Source organism: Ochotona princeps, chromosome 12, assembly GCF_030435755.1.
Source record: "Ochotona princeps isolate mOchPri1 chromosome 12, mOchPri1.hap1, whole genome shotgun sequence".
In the NCBI taxonomy this organism is placed as follows: domain Eukaryota; kingdom Metazoa; phylum Chordata; class Mammalia; order Lagomorpha; family Ochotonidae; genus Ochotona; species Ochotona princeps.
The window spans coordinates 26093450-26108757 of NC_080843.1; the positions used below are offsets into that span (position 1 = coordinate 26093450).

The 15308-nt window shown below is 44.0% G+C and overlaps 1 protein-coding gene across 4 annotated transcripts in view; it reads left to right on the top strand.

Annotated features, from left to right (window-relative positions):
* The first annotated feature begins 404 nt into the window (after positions 1 to 404).
* Positions 405 to 15308, top strand: part of TBC1D4 (TBC1 domain family member 4) — a 183958-nt gene continuing 169054 nt past the window's right edge. For all 4 annotated transcript variants that reach the window (XM_058670648.1, XM_058670649.1, XM_004577424.3 and 1 more), the window contains exon 1: positions 405 to 928. In XM_058670648.1, the coding sequence (XP_058526631.1) occupies positions 431 to 928 (498 nt within the window). In that variant the 5' untranslated portion in view covers positions 405 to 430. The remainder of the gene's footprint in view (positions 929 to 15308) is intronic.

Below are 15308 nucleotides of genomic sequence, written 5' to 3' on the forward strand. Positions count from 1 at the left end.
CCCACAAGCCCATTCCCCGCCCAGCCTCCCGGTGCCTGCCCGAGGCGAGCGCCGCGGCTGCAGCCGAGCTGCGGCGCCCAAGCAAGAGGCGGTGAGGGCGCTCGGCGTAGTCCAGGGGCCCAGAAGACCCCGGCCGGGCAAGAAGGAAGGCCGGGCTCGTGGGAGCAGAATGCCTATGTAGCCCGCCTCTCCTGCCTGTCCCGCTGCCAGCGCTTGCCTGGTTGCCAACGGCCAGAGCCACGGAGCCACGCACCGGGAAGTGCCGCATGGGGCAGGGCCGCTGAAGCGCGGACTTCGGGGTCGCTCCGGGCCGAGACGAGCTCGGGGCCCGCTGCGTCTGGGGACCCAGTGTCGGCAACGCCGTAGGGGCAGGAGTTGGGGGCGCGGTGCGCCCGCCCGGCCTCCTCTGTGTCCTCGTGAGGCGCGAGTTATGGAGACGCCCAGCTGCATTCAGGATGAGCCTTTCCCGCACCCCTTGGAGCCCGAGGCGGGAGCGCCCGCGCAACCGGGCCCCGGGAAGCAGGGAGAGAAGCAGTTCCGGCTGTGGTACGTGGGAGGGTCGTGTCTGGACCACAGGACCACGCTGCCCATGCTGCCCTGGCTCATGGCCGAGATCCGCCGGCGCAGCCAGAAGCCTGAGGCGGGCGGCTGCGGGGCGCCTGCGGCGCGCGAAGTGCTACTGGTGCTCGGTGCGCCCTTTCTGCGCTGCGTCCCCGCGCCCGGGGCCGGTGCGACTGGAGGCGCGGGCCCCACCACTATGCAGCCTAACCCTGCGGTGTTCATCTTCGAGCATAAGGCGCAGCACATCGCACGCTTCATCCACAACAGCCACGACCTCACCTATTTTGCCTACCTGATCAAGGCGCAACCCGACGACCCCGAGTCGCAGATGGCTTGCCATGTTTTCCGTGCCACAGACCCTAATCAGGCAAGACCGGGGCTCGGAGGCTGACCCTACCCTGGGGGGTGGGGAGGTGCTGGGTGGGAGGGGCTCGATCCCTTTACTTGGAGTACTGCTTGTGGTCAGGCTGCTGGCACGCCTGCTCCACGTGGCGCGCTGCATCCCCTGCTGGTCCGCTTTCTGGAACCTGGGAGTCGGACAAGTGACTCGGGGCTGGGCAAGAGATGCGGGCAGACGGCCGACGGAGGCTGGGAGAGGGCGGGAGGTGGAGAGCGGTCCCAGGACGGAGGAGGAGCAGCTGGCGCATCCTACGAGGACGCAGGGAGAACCGCGTGTCCCAATAGCACTTGGTGCCTTGGCTGTGACGGGAGGTGCCAGTGTGTGATGTGCGCACGTGTCTGTGTGTGTGTAAGGGCGTGCGGAGGCTCACCCGCTGTCCAGTCTTGCACAGTAACGTGTGTGGCCGATCATGCCCTTGTCGCAGCAGCGTCTGCGGGTCCCTGGTCTCTGAGAGAGGCTTAGGGAAAGTTCCGAGACACCATCAGATTTCACACAAAGTATGGTTCGGCACCAGTAGCAAGAAGACTTCTTCGCAGTAGTTTTACACACTTACCTGGGATAGAATCCATACTTACACTTGGGTGATTTAAAAATCATTGTAGAAAAAAAAAATTAGTATTTTAAAAGCTTGCTTATCAGCCCCCCCTCCCCAAAGCTTTTCCTCAGGGCATTCTGAATCAAGGTGTTCTGTTACCAAACAGTAAATACTTGCTTCCTTCAAAACATGTATAATTGTTATCTAACAGCAGGAGGAATCAGACCAAAACTTGACTACAGTCATTGTGGCCTTGAATCACAGGAATTTGATTGTTTAATGTGTAAAGGAGTGCTTCTAGTTTTCAGCACACCCAAAGCTTTCAACAAGGCATTAAAAAAATGCTTGCAAGTACTTTGGGTTCTTTGGAAAAATAGGGTTGCGGAAATATAAATAAATAAAGCTTCAGATTGCACCATGTGGCAGTTCTTTGGTAGCTGGGAAATTAATAATAGTCAGATGATGAAAATGTTCTATAAATAAGACCTTTTAGAACAATTATTTCATAATTATAATGTCTGTGATTGGAAGACTTGGTTTTTCTAATAGTTTTCCACAAAAGGCCTGTAGTTGAGTTACAGAAGATGAATGTTCCTTGTCTTAGAATTTTACTTAATAATTTCACATCTCATTAGTTGGAAATCCCAAGGTGAAGACATTACTTTCACATCGATTAGTTGTCACACTGGTACATTTATGATAGGATACCTTACTAAAAACTATTTAAAAGTTCTGTTTGTCGAAAAAACAAAAGTTCATTTCATAATTACATACATTCCATTCTAAGCTTATTCCAAATTTATTCTGGCTTTCACATAGGTTAACATTGGAAAATTATATATGGGGTTGTCACCACCTTTGTTGTGTTAAAAATTTCTGACTTTGGCGGAAAGGAAGAACATACTGCATTTTCTCAGAATTCAGGATTATTTCAGGACTCCTGATGGTTGAAATTAGTTCTTCAGATCTGTTACCTGACTTGATTGCTGATTTCATGGATGCTCCAGGTGCCTTGAATGCTCAGCAGGGGCTGTTGAGAGCCTCTTGGACTCTGTGGTTGGTGACACTTAAGCATCCTTATATTTATCTCTGTTATTGATGGAAGTGTTACGGGCTGAATATGCCACCATTTTACAGAATCTGTGTGTAGGCTCATTTCCCCCTTCAGTCTACTGGGAGCAATTGAGGGTATTTGACTTTCTGATAAAAGAAGAAAAAAAAACCACCCATGTTTGTTGTTCATTGTCATTGTCCAGATGAGTCCTTGTCCTAACGCCATGATTCACGTTTGCTGTGAAATGAGAGAGTCACTGGCAGAGGGTGGTTGATTGGAAGGGCCAGCTGGAGTTACCTCCAGCAGAAGACAGCGATTCCCAGCTCAGATGCCCAGCAAGAGGAGCGGGTGAGGACCCAAGAGGGCATCCTGTCTCAGGGTGCCGCTTAGCCACTGCTGGAGAATTGTGAGGCTGGAACACATGGTCAGGGTTGCTGGGGCCTCTGGTGTCTCAGAGAAACTGGTGCTTTTTTCTTTATATAGGACTCTTCATTTGAACGCATTGACAGGTGTTCTAAATCTTGTAGAATCCTTTCTGAGCTAAATATTACATAGTTGAGGTTCTTTCTCTGAGGTCTCCTTTTTGCAACCTCAGCACACACATATATGGAGTGGGGATGAGGACATTTAGTGACACTGTGTGCTGGTGGCCACGATTCCTTCTGCACATGGAGTTCGTCCTTTATGGCTCTTGTAGTAACCCAAGTTGGGACCATTAGTTTTGAGGAATTTACAAGTAAACTTGCCGGAAGCAATGACTGCAGCTGGACTCGTTGAAAGGATCATTTGGGACTTCTTGTTGTCAGCCGGTGTACTTTCCACAGAGTAGGTTCTGGATAGTCCTGTGTACCCGGCAAGTCAGCAGGAAAGAGACTTGCTGTTTGTTTTGTCCCAAGTCTTACATTTGAAATGGAAAATTACTTTTTTTGGACTTGGAGATCATTGTTAAGAAAGACCCTGAGCGTTTAGCACAGTCGCTCCGTGAATTCTGGAAGGGCACCTAGAATAGGTGGCCTTAAAAGTTCCCCAAATAAGCTTGTCTCTGGTACCCGTCTCTTTCCTGCATTGGGCCTTTCTATCAGAAGACCACATAATTACTTGATTTGGGGAAGCTCGTGATTACACAAGTGTAGCAAGTTATAAACCTGGACCTTTGAGGCAAACAGGGACAGAGTTGTGGGAGCTGAATGGCTGTTTGTGTTCAAGTGGAGCCATGTGGCCAGAGGCCTTTGGGTTCTAATCTGTAGTTATACAGGGGATGCTAGCTGTCTACTCATGTCTTTTTGAGGGAAGGTTTGTATGTGACCTCAGAACTGAGAGGACTGCTAGGATAGCTTAGGTTTGTTGTGGGGAATTGCCATGGTAATGCGCCCTGTGACTTCGCACTTAGGTGGTTCAAAAGTCAACTTAAGGAGTGTCTCAGGAGAAGCACTCAGCCAGAATGGCCTCAAGCACAGCCAGTTGTCACAAAAAGTGGAGATGGGGGTCAAGTGTGTGCCAGCACAGGTGCATGCCCATTTAGTCAAGCCTGTGTGCTCTTACAGAGGGGATGTCACAACACATTTGAACAAATCTAGTTAGCCCTTAACATCTATACTTTTTAAAGTCCTCCCACTCCCCAACATAAATTGGATTGCAGACTTAAAACTGGTTGGAGAACCACGATTATTTGATTTTCTGTCAGAAAAAGCTGGGTACGTCATTTATATCCTACAAATATTTATCTGAACCATTTTCAAAAAGAGGCTGCATAACACCATTTTCATTTCTCTATTAAAATGAATTGTTTTATTCATATTTTACTACAATAAAAACAATATTGCAGGTTAATGGTGTTAGGGATTGCAAGCAACTTTAACTACATGATTATACTTTGGTGGTAGAATGAGCAGTCATTTAAAAAACAAGTGTGATTGCTAATTTTCATTGGCTGTGTGTATATATAATTCTTAAAACTTGCAAGAATGAACTCAGACTTTACAAATTGTGTTCTTAGAAGAAAGATAAATTTAATACAAATTCCTTCTGATTCCTAGTTCTCTGATTCTGAAGTGTGTTGTTCCTCTTAGAGTGTTTATTGCTGTCTGATCTTTAAGATAATCAGGTTTCAACTGAAGTTTTGTCAATTTGTTTCAACAAGGTCGTTTTTCAGTTTTTCATAGTTAATGGTCTTTGTTGTTAGGAATACTTGTCAGAAATCTTGTCTCCCCCAGCCCACCTCCCGTGAACCCCTCTTCCTCTCCTGTCTCCAGCTCTTGTTCTTCCCCCTCACTGTGACCCCCACTTCTCTCTCCCTGTCCTAATTACCCCCCCCCCCGCCCCGCGTGCTTTCTGAGAAGTTTGTACTAGGGGAGGTAGGTAATGTCTCTCTTCTTGTTTACTGTCATCATTTTTGGTTCTCTCACTTCCCCTTAGTCTCAGGTAAAGGTAAATCTGCATTGGTTCTGTGAATTTTGACTGCAGCATATTGGGGGAAAGGTATAACAGGTGAACCGAGAGCCTCCCAAATGTGAGGGTGCACCTTGTGATGGGAGTCTGTTCCCATCACCTGGAAGCTGTTGAGAATCTGAGCTTGATTATCATGAATTACAGGTTCTCAGACTTGGGTTCGTACCAAAATCAGCTGGAAGGCTTCTTGAGGTGATGGGCCCTCTGTCAGTTCCTGGTGCTGCTTGCTGGTACTGCGCCAACCACCACCCTGGGGATACAATTTTAGAACTGCTGCACTAAATTATTGTGTTCCTTTGGTATCTTCTCAGTCTTTGTAAGACTGGAAAAGTCAAGGTGAGTTTGAAGAGTAAAAATATTTGACTACTGAAGATTTCTAAGAAACAATTTTTAGCTGAGTAATTTGCTTATATAGTTGTTATTTGGCCTGATACTTCAAGACCATGCATATGTTAAAACTTTGTCTTTCAGCCAGAAGTTTTAATTTCTCCGAGTGGGACAAATGGAAGACATAGCCTAATGTCAAATGATGATGGCTTTTATTTTTAAGCCCTGTCCTAATCCACAGGCAGGACAGACCTAAGATGTCACAAATCATTTTTAAATCAGAAAGATAAATGAATCAATGAAGATCCACCAGGATGAGGCCAGAGAATGAGGGAAAACTCATACTTTGTAGGTCTGTGGTCAACAATAATAAGATGTAGAATTTATATTATGCATTTCTTTATTGCCCAAACAGCTTGCCCTTGTTATGGGATAATGACTGTTCTTGTTTTTTTTTTTTTTTTTTTTTCTTTATATAATGTGTGTAATAACTGCTTTTGATGGATGGGCTGTAGTTTTCGGTAGTCTGTGGGGCATGAAAAACACGAGGTGGTGTTCACACACTGCAGTATTCCCAGGACTGGGCTTCCTGTTTAGAAACAAACAAAAACCCTGCACAAGGAAAGATGACTTGTTCTAGGAAAAACTTAGTAGTGCCTTAGTCTGTTTATAAATACATACACCTGCCAACAGCCTCAGCCTCTTCCGGTAGGGCATTTTTTCCTCCTGTATAGTTTGTCTGCCTCTGAGTGCTGGTCCTCTCCAGCTTCCTTCAAAGTTGTGTCTTTAAGGTGCAGTAGGAGACTTTCCTAGGGGAATGAGTTTTACACAGCATTCCCTCGGACTCCGTTGATGAAGTGGTGTGTGTTGTCCGTGCTCTCTGTCTTGTCAGTGACTTCACGATGAAATGATCTGTGAATACACACTTTCCCATAGGAAACTTGACCTGAATACATAGAAATTGCTGATGATGCATTGTGGAAACAGCAGATGCAGCTGCTTACTAAGGCAGAGAGCAGATATGTAAATAGATAGTTTTGTAATGTTTGTCTGTTTACTAAACTTGTTTTCTCTTGTTGCTGGACTGTGGATAAACTCAAAGCTCACCCTCTAGAGCTGTGACCTGGGTACATATTGAGGGTGACAGCTGATACTGATTATCATTGGGACCTAATATATTGCCTGTTTGTTTAGGAATCAGATGAGAGAGAGAAAGAGTGTGTGTGTGTGTGTGATTGTACCAGTTAAATCTTGTTTTCTGTGATTTTTCTATTGAGAACTGGATTAATTCTAGGCATTTAAGCTACACCTTATAATTTTTTGTTTTTGCTCCTTTTTTTCAGATGGCTTTATTTTTTAAAACCGTGCTATGATCACAAAAGAGGATTACAAATAGATGTTTTTTTCTACAGCTAGAGATCCCTAATTTAAATTTAAATTGGTGTTTATTAAAAATAACTGTTTTTAAAAATAGGGTTTTAAATTTTTCTCCATACCTGAGCTTGCATAGGGTTTTGTCTCACATGTGTTTTCAGTTTTCATGAACAAAATTCTCATTTTTAAAAAGACATGTGCTTATTTTACTTAAAAGACTCACAGATCAAGAGAGCTAAGTCTTCTGTTCTCTGGTTCACTCCCTGAATGGCCACAAGAGCCAGAGCTGGGCCATTCTGAAGCTGGGAGCCAGGGCTTTCTTCTGGGTCTCCTGTGAGTGCAGAAATCCAAGGGATTGAGCCATCCTCTGTACTTTCTTAGGTCATAAGCAGGGAGCTGGATTGCAAGTGGAGCAGACGGAACTAGAACCAACTCCCATTTGGGATGCTGGTGCTACGAGTGGATGATTAGCCTGATGTGCCACTGCATTAGCCCCAGAATGCTCATTTTTTAAAATGAATGCTCATTTTATTTATTTTTATTGGTAAGTCAAACTTACAGAATGAAGGAGAGAAGGAGAGAAAGATCCTCCATCTGCTGGTTCACTCCTCAAGTAGCTGTAAAGGTCAGGGCTGAGCTGATCAGGAGCCAGGAGCCAGGAGCCAGGAGCCTCTTCAGGCTTCCCCACATGGTTGCAAGGTCCCATGGTTTTGGGCCATCCCAGACTGCTCTCCTAGGCCACAAGCAGGGAGCTGGAAGGGAAGTAGAGCAACTGGGACATGAACTGTCACCCATATGGTATCCTGGGCATGCAAGGCAAGGACCGTAGGCACTAGGCTATTGTGCTGGGCCCAGAATGCTCTTTTTATTTTATTTTATTTTATTTTTAAAGAAAGATTATAAACAAGTGGGGGAAATCCTTTCCTTAACTCACACTGTTTTGTGTTGGAGTGTATTCACTCTGTTCTATCCTAAAACAAATGACTCTTTGCTGCCTGAGTTTTCATTGGCTATTTGCAATGGAGAGGACAATGCTTCTTATTGACTGTGCGGGTGTGACTGTGTGGAACTGAGATAATGGACCTACACATCAGAGAAGCCAAACCGGACCTGAGAGGTTGACATTCTGGGTCCTGCTCTTCCATAGTTAGTCATGTAGCATGAACAATCTGTCTGCTGATCTGGATCATGGTCTTCTAGTTCTGTTTTCTTTGCTGTGGTCAGTTACTCATTCACTGACCCCCTCAACCCATCTGTCCATTTCTTCACTTCTGTAACACAGCAAAGGCCTTTAAAGTGCCATGTACTAGGTTGGACTCTATATAGAGTGGTGAAAAACACAAAACACATGCCTGCATCGTGTGTTATGCAATTTTGTTGTGGAATGAGACAAAACTAAGGAAGAAAACTGTGTTGTAAGTGCTGAGTGCCTGGGATCTGGAGTTTGACTTCTTGGGACTGTATGCCTGCATTTGTGACTCTTGGCAAGTTGGTACTCCTAGCCAATGGGTAGATTTGGTTCCAGTTACAGGTTTGAGAAAGATTGTTAGGGAAATGGATGAGAAATAGATTTTAGGGGCAAAAGCGAGAGTTCTCAATTCTAAAATGGAAGGGCTGGGTGCTAGCAAATATTTGCAAAGCTTTTTTTCCTCTGACCCAAGATACCCAACAGATAATGACAGCATTTGATCATTAACTGTGATTGTTAGAGAGCTGAGAGCCGTTTTCTCCCAACACTGAAGGTGATGAAATTGGAATCTTGAAGGGGATGGGAAGATTGTTTTACTAGTATTTTCTTTTCTTTTTTTAAAAAGATTTATTTTTATTTTTATTGGAAAGGCGGAAATACAGAGAAGAGACACAGAGGAAGATCTTCCATCTGATGTTTCACTCCCCAAGCGGCTGCAACGGCTGGAGCTGAGCCGATCCAAAGCCAGGAGCCTCTTCCGGGTCTCCCACACGGGTGCAGGGTCCCAGGGCTTTGGGCCATCCTGGACTGCTTTCCCAGGCCACAAGCAGGGAGCTGGATGGGAAGCAGGGCTGCTGGGGTTAGAACTGGCGTCCATATGGGATCCTGGGCGTGCAAGGCAAGGACCTTAGCCGCTACGCCATCGCGCCAGACCCTTTACTAGTATTTTCTAACTGGATCATACATGAGAATCTCATGTACCCTGTGCAGATGAATTGAATTAGAATCTCCATGTGAGCCCTAGGTTCTGGAAATTTAAAAATAGTTTTTTTTGCGTGGAGTCAGCTTAACATTTTATCTGGTCTGGAATTGAGGTGCTATGACATTTTGGGGGACACCAAAATGATTTGATTACAACTCTGAGAATCACTTCCAGTTATCCTCAGGAAATAGCAAAAACAATGGGATTAGGCACTACACAGTCTCACTGACATCATGACCCCACTGCTTTCTTGATGGCAACTCTGCTCAAATTGTTGGCACTGCTTTATATTTTTTAAAATTTATTTATTTTAATTGGAAAGCAGTTATGGAGGTGGAGGGAGGGAGAGAGACAAGAGTGAGCAAGTTAGAGTGTAAGGGTGAGTGTGCTTCTATTTGCTCTTTTGCTACCTAAATGGCAGACATGATCAGGGGTAGGCCAGGCCAAAGCCAGGAGCCTGGAATTACATCCTGATCTCTCATGAGAGTGTGGGTTTCTAAAACCTTGGGCCATCTTCTGCTGCTTGCTCTAGTGCATTAACAGGGAGCTAGATCAGAGTGGAGCAGCTGGGACTCAAATGGGGACCCCATGAGGTGCAGCCATTGCAGGTGTTAGCTTAACCAGCTGTGCCACGCCACCAGCACCAATGATTGCCCATCTCTAGTGAAACTGTCTAAATAATGCGACTAGGTATATTGGCAAGATTAGGAGTGTATTAACAGTTTGGTGTTTGATTGAGGAAGGTTAATTAGGACATATATGATATAGAAGGGCATATATGATAGGCTTGAAAATGTCACTTTATGTATCAGGGGGTGGGAAGTTCCCTGAGGAGTCAGGGAACAGATGAACCTCTACTTTGTATTCTTTGGTCTGTGTGTATCATTATTCCCTGTGCTTTGCTGATGCTGGATGGTATGGGCAACCACGTCAGTTGTCTTCAGAAAGGATCCTGGCCGTTGGAAGCTCAGGAGCAGTGCATTATGCAGGCAGGAGTTCCTGTGGTGTCTGATGGCGACGAGGCAAGAGGATACTGGCTCCATGGCTCAGACAAGGCCCGCAAAGAATAAGATGATCTGCAGGAAGAAATTACTCTAATTAATATAATTAAGGGTTTATGTGTGGCCAGTCATTTGGGGCTGCATTGGCAGGCAGCTGATAGTGGCGCTCTCAGTTTTGGAACATGATGCTCTAGGCACTTGGGAGGGGATGTGGGCATTTAACTCCACTTTGCCTTGCCTCATTTACTTTTTGCTGTTTATTTCTAGTCTGAGAGGTTTATGAGTGGTGGGAGGAGAAGATGTAGTCCATAAGGAGATAGCAAAGTGACTTAAAGAGGTAGGCTTGCAGTTTGACTTTTCCAGAATGAAAGCACAATGTAAATACAACAGTCCACTATTTGCTGGTCTATTTTTGAAGTAATAGATAATTTGGGTAATTATCATAGATGTCATATAATGCTTTAGAGCATTGGACACATTTGCATCTGTTCATCTGGCTCATTAGCTCTAAAAAAGTGAACTGACCTTTATATTTAAAAATTTGTTGATTTGGAGTGAGTATTTGGTTGGGATACCTGCATCCTTTGTTGGAGTAGATGGGTTTGGTGCCTAGCTATGACTTCCGATTCTGGCTTCCTGCTGGTGTGACCCATGGGAAACTGCATTCAAGGCTCCAGTGGTTGGGTTTCTATGGCATATGTGCAAGGCCTGGATTGAGTTTCTAGCTCCTATATTCAGCGATGAGCCGGCTTCTGTCATGGTAGACATTTAAAGAATGAGCCAAGAGTTGGGAATTCTCTCTCTTTCCTTCTGTTTGGTTTTTTTTTTTAATTCAGCTGACCTGAGAATAACAGTAACAGTAGTGTCAGCGTAGAATATGGAGGGTGATTTTTGGTTAACTATTAGAACCACGAGGCAGTTGGAACTGACAGTGTTTTCATCATCTTTGTTACCACCATTTGTCATCAGCTCCCCTGTGTCCATTAGCAAATATTGATTGGGGCTAATTAAGTGTAAGATTAGTGAGTTAGTGATGGGGAATAAGAGGTTTAAATGATTTCTACAGATTCAAACACTGGTAGTAGCAGAAGCTCATGCTAATTTTGAGTGGAAACATTTGAGAGAATGCACATTAGCTAGGGCAGTTCATATTCCCTGATAGGGGATCTACAGTTGGCCTCAAGAAATGTGGAACTTTCTGGGCCTGGTTTGGGGGTTTAGGGAAAAATAAATAACAGATTTTTTACATGCAGTTGTGCTTTAATGAAATGTCTTTCTTATGTGAGCTTTTTTTAAAGTCCAATATAGGAAATGAGGAGCTCAATGATTATGAGATTTGAGCCCTAGTGTTTTTTCTTTTCTTAAATTTTTACAAAGAATGTGGCATTTATGGGTTTAATCAAGTTAAACTTTTCTTTAAGTGGCTTCCTAGTGATTTTCAAGTTGTTTAAAAATGCAGTCATGCTACTTTGGAAGAACATTTTGATAGAACTTTAGAATGTTTATAGTATCTAGTGAGTTTGTGAAGCTGTAGTGTTCAATTAATAGCTCCATTATATATGGAAATGTGAGACACAAAGCATTAGATGCTTTCAATCCACAGAGAATCCTTCAATTGGGGTCTTTACTGGGATGTGATGAGTAACAAAGAAATACACACGGCCTTGAAGCCTTTTTTATCCAAGATATTATTTGCCTTTCCTTCATGTTATGTGAGTTCCAAGGTTTTTCGTTTTGCTTTAAGTGGCTAAGTGAGTTTGAGCTCCTGGTTGTTTTGTTAAATACTGAATAGCTGCAGCTACACAATAGAATAATTAGATTCACTTTTTTGTGAGCCAGTGGCTGAGATGATCATGATTATGTTGAAGACGATGCAAATCACGTTGGCTATTCATGGAAACACATTAAACATGGGTGCAGTTTAATCTAGGACCCGTGTCCAGTCTGTTAGTCATTGATGGAGTAGATTTGGCACAGCTGTTTATTTCAGTGCTGGGCCTCTAAATTATGCCCATTCTAATTGCTCAGAGAATGATGAGGCCTTGTTTCCTCCTCTTACACCCCAACACCACCTTTGCTGTCACCACTCAACGTTTCTTTATGCTTCTTCCCACTTGACTTCTCATATCTCTGCAGAGGCCGGGCATTTTGTTGAGAATGTCCTTTCTAGTAGATTTTCATTATTGCAACTAAAATACCTGAGAAATGTCATAGGAGGAAGCACTGCTTTTGGCTTATACCTCTGGAGGCCCATAGCCTGTGGTTACATGACCTGTTAGTCTGGGGTCCCAGGGTCTGAGGGTGGACTGTAAATAGAGGGGAGGTCACATGATAAGCCAGGAGAGAGAGAACAGATGAGCACAACTTAGCTTAGATAACCAAACCTTGCTGGAGAACTGACTTCACAGGATATGACCTGATAACCTCAAGACCTCGACCTGCTAGACAAAGTACTTAGCTCTTAATTCATTAGCCATTAACAGAAAGCTTTGGGGCTTAATTGGCAACATGTGTTTGGGGAGTCATACTGTTCTGTTCCTGACATCCATCATCTGGATTTCTGGTCTTATCCAAACTCCACTCAAAAGACCCTTTTGGGTCCAGCGTTGTGGTGCGGTAAGTTAAGCCAACACTTGTAATGCTAGAATTCCACATGGGTGCTAGTTTGAATCCTGGCTGCTCTACTTCCAATCCTGCTAATTTGCCTGAGAAAGTGTTGGAGGATGGCCCAGTGCTTGGGCCCCTACTACCCATGCAATAGAACAGAAAAAGTTCTGGACCCTGACTTAAGTCTAGCCCAGCACTGGCCATTGTGGCCATTTGGGGAGTGAACAAGCAAATTGAAGACCTCTCTCTGTCTCTTTCTCTCTGGAACCCTGACTCTCAAATTGAAAATCTTTTAGAAGGTCACTTTCTGCATGAACTTTTCTGTGATACAACTTTTGTCTCCCAGGTGAAGATAGTTCTTGTCTTTGTGCTCCATTTTCATAGATTTATTATAGTTACCTAGTATTTTATTGTCAGTTTACTATTTCCACCACTGCTTTATAAACTCATTGAAAGAAGACATAGTGTCATTAGCATCCAGCTCGGTGACTGATACTATTCCTTATGTTCTTTGTTGAAATAATTTAAGTGGGATATATTCATTAGTTTTAAAAAAAGTGAGCGATTCCCACCTGCAGGTTCATTTCTCAAATGCCTGCCAATGTCAGCTGGATATGGCACTGAAGTCAGGAGCCAGGGACTCAGACTGCATTTTTCATGTAGGTGGGAGGAACGTAGCTACTTGAGCCATTACCCACTGCCTCCCAGGAAGCTAAGTCAAAGGCTGTAGCTGAGAATTAAACCCAGGTACTCTAAGATGGGCAGTGGTAGTCCTCTCCATAAACACCACCCTCCTCATAGTGTTGTTTTTGAATGATGTGTTGCTGAGTAGGCCTTGTGCTGTGTGCCCAAGAGTAGGCAGTGTAACATTTGACCTTGGCATTAAGAGGTTTAGTTGTATTTGGATGAGAAGTGACACACAGGGAAAGTGTTAAATAATGCAAGAAAGTGAGTGATCCTGCCAGTGTTTCGAGGAACAGAACTGGGTGAAAGAGTAGAGATCATGGAAGAATTGGGTGAAAGAGGTCCTATTTCTGCAAAAGACAAGAGATATGGGGAAGTGGTATAGAAAAGCACTGTGCATTTTGGAAGAGGTAAAACAAGACCATAGCAGTGCCAGGGTAAACAAGATAATTGGAAGAATTGGCAAATTACTTTCCCGATCTGTAAAGATATTAGTACCTGTTTGGGAGTTATGAAAAAGAAATGAGATGATTCATCTAAGCATTTTTCTCAGTGCCAGTAACAAAAGCAGTGTTCACATGATAACAATTTATTGTTGTTATGGTTGTTATTAAATTGTTGAGGCTAGGCATAAAAATCACAAGAGCCTTTATTAGGAAACCATACAGAGCAAGGCCAGAAAGTCCATCAAAAACACACAGAACAAGAAAAAGTAATGGGTAAGAAGTCATAGTAGCCACCAGGAAACTGGGAGTGAGTGGGTATTAGGTCATTGTGGGGGAAAGGCAAGGCAAGGCGGTCTGAAGAGCCCTTGAGAAGGGAACACAAAAAACTAGGGAAAAGAAGATGACCTTGAAGGCAAGGCATTGCTTGCCCTAGGCTGGCAAAACAAATAATCAGCTTCCTGCTGGCACTGGAGCCAGATCAGAGTGTGACCAACCCAGGGCCTGCAGGTACAAGCAGGTGCACCAAATGTGTGAACTGAGAATTAGGTTAACTTGTTGAAATTTCAGTAGGGGCTGATACTGGCAGAAATAGAGCAGTGGCCTAGGTAATTAGGGAGATTTATTTTTTAAGGCAAAAACCATGGCTGACAAGATACTGCAAACAAGATCCCCATTTAAATTTACCTCGGCCCTTCTCTAAAGCCCTAAGAGTGACATGTGATCCAGGCTAGTGTCAGTTTCCCAGGCCACTTGGAGAACACAAAGCCACTTGCTTGTCTTTTGTGCAGTATTAAATCGCACCTATGTCCAATATTGTAGCATTGGTGGACTTTTATTTCGTTTTTTGAAGCATTGGGCTAAAAAAGCCTTTTTAAAATTGCTTTTGAAACTTCTCAAGACTTTTGTCATGCAATATAGTTGAAAGATTTTCTATACAATTGTATTCTGCCTAAAGGCATATATATTAAATAATGCAGTCCTGGAGTACCATTTTTGGAATTGCTCATTTATAAACATCATCAGGGATGCTTTTTGGACAAATAAGATTTTGAGGTCTCACGCAGACATACTGAAGCAAAATCTTTAGGACAAGCATGTAGGAATTAATGTTGATAATCATCCTGGGTGCTTCCTGTGATCGGGAAACATGGAGTCAATACTGCCTGTGTCCAGGAAAGACTTTGAAGTTCTTCCTAAAGGTCAAGGATTGTAGTGCTGAGTTTCTTAAAAACTGGCTTGATTGTACTTTGGTTCCCACTGAGAGAGATAATAACTTCTGCCTATTCTCCTTTGCAGATCAGTTCTTTAATCCTGGAGTTTCCAGCCAGGGTGATTTTATCCCCCAGGGGACCTAACCTGGAGACTCTTTTGGATGTCACAATGGGGCTATGGGACAGTTAATGAGTAGAGCCTGTGGGGGTGAGGACAATTGTTCCTCAGTGCCCAGGGCAGCCTCCCACAGAGAGCGGCTATATGTACCAGAATAGTAAAGGGGCAGAGGTTAACAAATCCTGGCTATTCTCTATTGTGTCTCTTCATTAATTCATAAATTACATCTCACATGGCCTTCATCAAGGTATGTTGCATATCATGGGCGATCACCACCTGCGCTTAGAAATGGAGCATTTCTGACACTCAGATTATTTTATTGTGCCCTTTTCCAGTGGTTCCTGTTCTCGCTCCCCAGAAGTCCTCATCAT